The 8,297-nt window shown below is 46.6% G+C and overlaps 1 protein-coding gene across 8 annotated transcripts in view; it reads right to left on the bottom strand.

Annotated features, from left to right (window-relative positions):
• PHF20 (PHD finger protein 20) overlaps window positions 1-8,297 on the bottom strand; it is a 204,453-nt gene that overhangs the window by 94,253 nt on the left and 101,903 nt on the right. For 7 of the 8 annotated variants that reach the window (XM_006032917.3, XM_006032918.3, XM_006032916.3 and 4 more), the window contains one exon: window positions 1,989-2,081. The exons of the other annotated variant lie outside the window; for it this stretch is intronic. In XM_006032917.3, coding sequence (XP_006032979.1) covers window positions 1,989-2,081 — 93 coding nt within the window. The remainder of the gene's footprint in view (window positions 1-1,988; window positions 2,082-8,297) is intronic. 8 annotated transcript variants of the gene reach the window in all.

The following is an 8,297-nucleotide window of genomic DNA, read 5'->3' as shown; positions in this document are numbered from 1 at the left end:
GGTGGTTTACCCAGAGGGCGGGGGCGGGGAACCCACCCGCCGCTCCAAGGGGTTTAGCACGGGAATTCCCCGAGCGAGGGGGGGAAAAAGAGAAAAGAGACAGAGAGAAAAGGGCGGAGAAGCCCTGACAGAGTCCAGTAATCCCAGGCTCTCCTCAGAGAAAAAGGGAAACAGAGACTGCGGAAAGTGAAAGAAAGAGAAAAAAGCGAAATTGACGAAGCCGGGCTTTAGAAGCTGGCACAAGCCCCAGCTGGAGTGGGAATCCCGGCATTAGGTCAATCAGCTGTTAACTGACTTGTTAACAGTTGATTATTGCTGGAGAGGAAACTGACTAAGCCGGGCTTAGAAGCCGGCACAAACTGCAGCTCCAGAAGGAGAATCCCTGTGCCAGCGGCCAACAGGCGTTAATTAGCCTTGTTGAGGACGGGTTATTATGTATCAAGCAAACCAGTAACCCTATGTCACTCCAAGAAGGCAGACCGTGGGAATTGCGGCAAGACCGAGCAATCCCAGTACAAGGGAGGGAGAGAGAGCCTGATTTACTTTAATAAAGCACCTGCATTGAAGATCTGACCCGCGTGGTTATTATCGGGGTACCGGGATCTAACAACTATTACTCCCCCCCTCACAAATCTCATTTAGATCAAGTCGTGGCAGGCAGGAATTGGGGGGAGTTATCTGATTACCGGATACCCAGGACGGGCACTCGCTCACAAACTGGAAGGGCTTCCAGGGCGAGAGTCTATCAAATAGTTGCATTCACACAAACATTTACGAAAGGAATCCCAAAACATACCATGTTAAACCTTTACACATAATTACAATGCACACCATCACCAGTCTTCAACTTGCCAAATGTAAAGCAGAGAAGACAAGCAAACTATAAATATCCTGATACTGCAATGACAGTGAAGTAATTGGTTAAAATATTCTTTGAAGATCCTAGGAAAAAGATCATGACCAACACTACATAGGAAAGCAAAAACTTCCACAGTCCATGTCAATCAAACTTATTCCTTCCTGACCCCAATTTTGGTGACAGCCATGACCAAGTAAGGAATGTTGCATTTTCTAAGCACCAGCAGAAGCATTCTTGGGGGAGGACGGGCGGAAGGTTAAAAAGAAGGTAAACAACCAGTAGCACTCAAAAAGGGGGAAAAATTATTTCCTAGTCCCAAGTGGCAGCCAGTAAAAGCCCTTAAAGGAGGGATTACCAGACAGCTATGTATAATGACAACTTTGTTTCACAGAATTGAGGATACAAGTGGGTTGTCTATCACAAGGGAGAAATGGTTGCAAACATCAAGGTAATAGGAAATCTGAAAGGAAATGATTGTGATCACTGACTGCTAGGGCAGGGTACTGGATTATAGAATGAATATGATTCCTTAGGTAGAGATGAGATCCCACAGCTGAGATTCCAGTTTGTGGTTTGCTGACAAAGGCTCTGGTGTTGGATACCTAGCCAACAATAACGAGGATTTCAGAGACATACCAATTTCAGATCACAGGCAATAAAACCAACTAATAAGGCCCAAAGAATCAAAATGGCACATGACAGTTTTACTGGCACGGTTGAGAAGAAGTTTATTTTGAAAAAGTTTTCTGTCCTTCATGAAAAAGGCTGAATGACTATATAATTAAATAAATTTTACTTCACATAAGTGAAGCGTATATGGTATTATACGGCATTATAATAGAAGACAGTCCCAAAGACAGACAAATCTTTTTTGTAGCAGAAAAAAGGTATTCATGCATTTATGAGCTTCCCACTCTGCCCCCCCCCTCCAAACCAGATGGCCAATATTAGCTGTCACGCCATTCACTCTTAATTGGTTATAATTCACCCTTAATTGGTTATAATTGGTAGTGATTAAAACAGAACACAATTTCTTCTACATACTATGAACTGGTCATGAGTTCAGCATTTGAGACAAAAATTGGAAAACTTAAAAAATAAAGCCTCATCCTATGAAAAACGTTTTTACCAGGCTTAGATTTCTTTTTCTTCTTTTTCTTTGACTTCGATCTAATACAATCTTTGGATTTCTTCTCTTTGCTCTTCTTTTGGTCTTTAACAACTGAAATGAGATTAAAAATTGCAGACTTTCATTCTGTATCACAGCTTTTTCTTTAAATCTGTTTTACTACATTCAATGGTGAGCAGCCCAGTTGCTAAAAGAAATTATTTTTTGTTGCTTGGTAGAATTCCCCGTGATAACAAGCTCAAGTATTTTCCATTGCTGCTGATGTTAAAAATGTTAAATTAACAGTAGTATTATTTATATTGGAGTAACACAGTGATTCTCAATCATGATGCAACAAGGGTGTGGAAACACCAACATGTGATTCACAAGATAAAGCTCAAGAGATTTCAGGTAGGAATTCATACCGTTAAAAATACTCAGACCTATGGCAGTCTTTTCGAGTTCTCTGAAACAAAGGAATTACTCTAGTATTTTCCTGTAGTCAGAAAACAAATGAAAGGTAAGAGCTGATATTTTCCGAGGGATGCTTTGAGTCTAACAAGGTTCAGAACCACTAAAGTAGACAGACTGTAACCTCTTCTGGGCAAGGATCATCTTTCACTACATATATACAGTCTATAGCACAGTGCTTCTCAACCATTTTAGACTCAAGACACCCCTCCTCAGGCTCAAAGTACCATTCAGAAAATGTCAGCTCTTAGTTTTCACTCATTTTTTGAGTACAGAAATATAATACAGAAGTTTTTCTGCTGTAAAGAACTCAGAAAGACCATAACTGGACAGGATGATTTTAACACTATGAAATACTATTTGAAATCTCTGGGTTATCTTGTAATTCAGGTTTACATACCTAACAGTGCTAACACTGAATGAAACATTGCAGCACTCTAAGAATTTCAAGGCACTCTAGGGAGCCATGGCAGCTTGGTTAAGCATCACTGATCTACACATACAAAACAGGGCAGAGAGACAGAAGAATAAATATTACCAGATAGAATGAATAGAGAATTGAGGCATAGTGAGATGAAGCATGAGAGGAAGAGATGGGATTGGGATTTACCTGATGAAGAGAGGAAAAGCATCTTTGCAGACTGGCTTGCTAACCTGTTAAAGAGGGCTTTCAACTAGGTTCATGGGGGGATAGAGATCAAAGCCCTGACATAAGTGAGGAAAAGGGTGACCTGGAGGAAGCAAAAGCAGCAGCGGGCAACAAGGAAGGCCTCCTCATTCTTCCTGAGAAAGTAGGCCACTTGGCTAGTTACCTCACGTGTCCGTACACAAATGCACAGAGCCTGAGAAATAAACAGGAATTCCTTGCACAGTCACAGAACTATGAAGTGATTAGAATAACAAAGATGTGGGATAGCTTGCAGGACTGGAGCCCTGTCATAGATGGTATAAATCTGTTCAGGAAGGACAGGCAGGGGAGAAGAGGAAGAGGAGTTGCGCTTTATGTAAAAGAAGTGTATGATTGCTCAGAGTACAAAACTAGATAGGCCTGCTGAAAGTCTCTGGGTTAAGGCTGGAGGGGAAGAGCAACAAGAGTGACATCATGATGGGTACCTGCTGCAGACCACCAGACAGGGAGGATGAGGTGGATGAAACAGTCTTCAGACATATAGCGAAAGTTTCCTGATCACAGGCCGTGGTTCTCACGGGGGACTTCAATCACCCTGACATGCTGGGAGGGCAGTACAGCAGTGCACAGGCAACCCAGGAAGTTTCTGGAGAGTGCTGGGGTCAACTTCCTGGTGCAAGTGTTGGAGAGGCCAGTTAGAGTTGTGCTCTTTTCGACCTGCTGCTCACAAACAGGAAGGAATTGGTGGGGAATGTAGTAGTGGATGGCAACTTGGGCAGGAACAACCACGAGATGATTGAGTTCAGGATCCTGAGAAAAAGAAGGAAGAGAGCAGCAGAGTATGGACCCTGGACTTAGAAAAACACACTCTTACTCCTCAGAGGACAGATGGCAGGATCCCATGGGACGCCAGTCAGAGGGAAAGGAGGCCAAGAGAGTTGGTTGTACTTTATAGAATCCTTACTGATGGGGCAGGAACAAACCATCCCGATGTGCAGGAAGACTTAGCAAGTATGGCAGAAGACCAGCTTGGTTTAGCAGAGAACTCTTCAGTGAGTCCAAACACAAAAAAGGAAGATTACAAGAAGTAGAAGTTTGGACAGATGACTAGAGAGGAGTATAAGAATATTCTTCAGGCCTGCAGGCATGAAGTCAGGAAGGCCAAATCATAAATGGAGTTGCAGTTAGCAAGGGATGTGAACGGTAACAAGAAGAGTTTCTACAAGTATATTAGCAACAAGAGGAAGGTTAAGGAAAGTGTGGATCCCTTATGGAATGGGGGAGGCAACCAAATGACAAAGGATGCAGAAAAGGCTGAAGTACTCAATGCCTTTTTTACCTCAATCTTCACAGGCAAGATCAACTCCCAGACTACTGCACTGGACAGCCCAGTTCGGGGAGAAGCCCTTAGTTGTGAAAGAACAGGTTAGGGACTATTTAGAAAAGCTGGACATATACAAGTCCATGGGGTCAGATGCAATGCATCTGAGGGAGTTGGCTGATGCAATTGCAGAGCCACTGGACATTATCTTTGAAAACTCATGGCCATTGGGGGAGGTCCCGGACAACTGGATAAAGGGCAAATATAGTGCCCATATTTAAGAAAAGAAAGAAGGAGGATCCAGGGAACTACAGACCAAACAACCTCACCTCAGTCCCCAGAAAAATAATGGAGCAGGTCCTCAAAGAATCCATTTCTTAGCACTTGGAGGAGAAGAAAGTGATCAGGAACAGCCAGCATGGAGTCATCAAGGGCAAGTTATGCCTTACCAATCTAATTGCCTTCTATGACAAAATGACTGGCTTTGTGGATGCGGACAGACCAGTGGATATGATGCACCTTTTGGCAGATGACAGAACAAGGAGCAATGAATGGTCTCAAGTTGCAGCAAGGGAAGTTTAGGTTAAATATTAGGAAAAACTCTCTCACAAGGAAGGTAGTAAAGCACTGGAACAGGTTACCCAGACAGGTTGTGGAATCTTGATCCTTGAAGGTTTTTAAGATCCAGCTAGACAAAGCCTTGGCTGGGATGACATAATTGGGGATGGCCTGGCTTTGAGCAGAATTGGGGATGGCTGGAATTGTGACTAGCTGAACTCCTGAGGTCCCTTCCAACCCTAATTTTTATGATTCTATGAAGCAATTTCTTTTGAGTTACAAAGGAAGTCTATGACATAACCTGCAATTGAACATAGCCCTCTGAGTTCTAGGCAAGTGCCCTAACCATGAATTTGTACTTCCCCAACACAGAGAACTTTATGATATAAAATTTGTTTTATAGTTGGGATTACTTGTCATTATTTATCAACAATAATGTAATTGAATTGCTTTCCCATACTTCCCAGACAAGTGGAAAATGTTCACCACTCTGCTGCTGCCAAATTTCCGGACCTGTGAGGACCTCCCCAGGCTCTAAATGCTGGATCAGTCACCTGATCCCAGCACTTGAGGCTGAGCAGAAGCAAGACACAGGAGTGGAAGGGGTTGGCATCAAGATCCAGGAGCCGATTCCTGCACATGGGGGTAGGAGGGAGCAGTGCTGAGGCTCAAGGCCCAATCCCAACACAGGAGGTAGGAGGGAGCAGCAGTGGGCCCCAGGGCCCAATCCAGGTGGGAGGGGACAGTGTTGGGCCCAAGAGACTAATCCCACTGCTCAGGGTGACCAATCACCTGGACAAGGGAGAAGAGATTGATGTCATATATCTTGACTTCAAAAAACCCTTTGATCTGGTATCCCATGATCACTTCTTGGCAAAACTGACCAATTGTGGCCTTGGGTCCATCACGATCTGCTGGCTGGGAAATTGGCTCCGTGGTCAGACCCAGAGGGTGGTAATTGATGGAAGTCGATTGTCATGGTGCCCTGTGACCAGTGGGGTCTCCCAAGGCTCTGTCCTTGGACCCATATTGTTCAACATCTTCATTAATGATGCGGACACTGGAGTCAGAAGCGAACTGGCCAAGTTTGCCAATGACACCAAACTTTGGGGCAAAGCATCCACACCTGAAGAGGAGGATGATCCAGGCTGCCCTGGACAGGCTCAGCAAATGGGCAGACGAGAATCTGATGGTGTTTAACACTGAAAAATGCAAGGTTCTCCACCTCGGGAGGAAAAACCTGCAGCATCCTTATAGGTTCGGCAGTGCTACACTGGCTAGCACTACAGAAGAAAGAGACTTGGGGGTCATCATTGACCACAAGATGAACATGAGCCTTCAGTGTGATGCTGCGGCTAGTAAAGTGACCAAAACACTGGCTTGCATCCATAGATGCTTCTCAAGTAAATCCCGGGACGTCGTTCTCCCGTTGTATTCGGCCTTGGTGAAGCCGTAGCTGGAGTACTGCGTCCAGTTTTGGGCTCCACAATTCAAAAAGGATGAGGAGAAGCTTGAGAGAGTCCAGAGGAGAGCCATGTGCATGATCACAGGTCAGGAAAACAGACCTTACGACAACAGGCTGAGAGCTATGGGGCTCTTTAGCCTGGAAAAGCGCAGGCTCAGGGGTGATCTGATGGCCACCAATAAGCATATAAGGGGTGACCACCAGTACCTGGGGGAACGTTTGTTCACCAGAGCGCCCCAAGGGATGACGAGGTCGAACTGTTATAAACTACTGCAAGACCGTTTCAGGCTGGACATAAGGAAGAGTTTCTTTACTGTCCGAGCCCCAAAGGTCTGGAACAGCCTGCCACCGGAGGTGGTTCAAGCACCTACATTGAACACCTTCAAAAAAAATTGGATGCTTATCTTGCTAGGATCCTATGACCCCAGCTGACTTCCTGCCCTTCGGGCGGGGGCCTGGACTCGATGATCTTCCAAGGTCCCTTCCAGCCCTAATGTCTATGAAATCTATGATAAAGCACCATGCTCGAGGAACCAATCCTCACATGTGAGGACCAGGCAAGGCCCTGTGTAGCCCGATCCTGGCCTATAGGGCTCAATCTGGCACACAGATTAGCTGTGCCTCACCCATCTGGCCAGCAAGGCCAAAAGCTTCAGCAGCACTTGTCTTAATCACTTATTATGCCTTGTATTTTTCTGGCAGACCTATGATTTTTCTATACATTTGCTTAATGTATAGAAAAATATGATGGGGGGGGGGAAACTGACTGAGAGCAACCATTAACAACAAAAACAACAGAATGACATTGCAGATAATCATATGCGTCAAGGCACAGGGTCCTGCAGGAGGGCCATGATCTCCTCAAGGCCCCCTTCCGGTGCCAAGTTGGCCCAAGGGCACCCTCAAATTCTCGCCTGCCATGTCTTTGGTGTTCAACTATATTAGGGAGGCTGCCTTCAAGTCTTCTTGGACACAGTTTAGATGTGCTCCGAGCCCCATGGGCTCCTGGACCCCTTTGTGGGCCCCGTTCTATAGTGGGTGTTTCGGGGCACCCTAGCCTTATGGGCTGTGTGTGGCTCCAACCACTCCTTTACTATGCCCCAAGCCTCGCAGCTGGAATTGACGTTGTTCAGTCTGGGCCTTGTTTATAATCTGGCCCCCTTGTCTTCTCCAGGCCCTGCCTCTTTTGATCTGTGCCCTCTCTTGCTCGTTGCCCCCTCTGCCCCTGGGGCTCTCCACGGCCCTGTCTCACTCGGTGCCCTCTCTCTGGGGCTTCTCCACAATGCTGCCGCTCTCTCTGGGGCTTCTCCAAAACACTGCCCCCTCTCTCTGAGGCTTCTCCAAAATGCTGTCCCCTTCTCTGGGGCTTCTCAAAGTGCCACCCCCTCTCTGGGGCTCACCACACCCGCACTGGGGCTTCTCATCAACGCCCCTCTCTCTGGGGCCTCTCAACTGCCCCCTTTCTGGGGCTGGGGTCAGTGCACCCCAAATGCTGCGCCCTCGCTGGCCCTGGGGTCCCCACGCTGCTGTGGGTCCCCTATGAAGCCTCCTCCAACCCCTATTAGCCTCACCCAAACCACCGGTAACAAACAGCAAACCAAACACAAGCCCCTCGGCTATAACTTAAATGGAAGCTGCCTGGCTATAACAACATTCCAGCCTACCGGGGAATACTCCATTCCTCAGCCGTGTCAGATGCTGCTCCTTCAGTCAGGCTTCCCCTCTCTTCTGAGAGAGAGTGTTCCTTCCCCCTTGGCTGCTGGCAGGGAACTGCCAGCCTGGCCTCAGCCCCTGGGCTTTATATGGGAGCCTGGCCCTGCCCCTTTTGGTCAGCTGACCTCCTCTGGTTGCCCTGGCAACCCGCAGCTGGGCTCGTCACTCACTGCT

Source organism: Alligator sinensis, unplaced genomic scaffold (genome assembly GCF_000455745.1).
Source record: "Alligator sinensis unplaced genomic scaffold, ASM45574v1 scaffold249_1, whole genome shotgun sequence".
Taxonomy (NCBI): Eukaryota; Metazoa; Chordata; order Crocodylia; family Alligatoridae; genus Alligator; species Alligator sinensis.
Note: the sequence above shows the minus strand (reverse complement) of the source record. Positions and strands in the feature narration are given on the sequence as shown.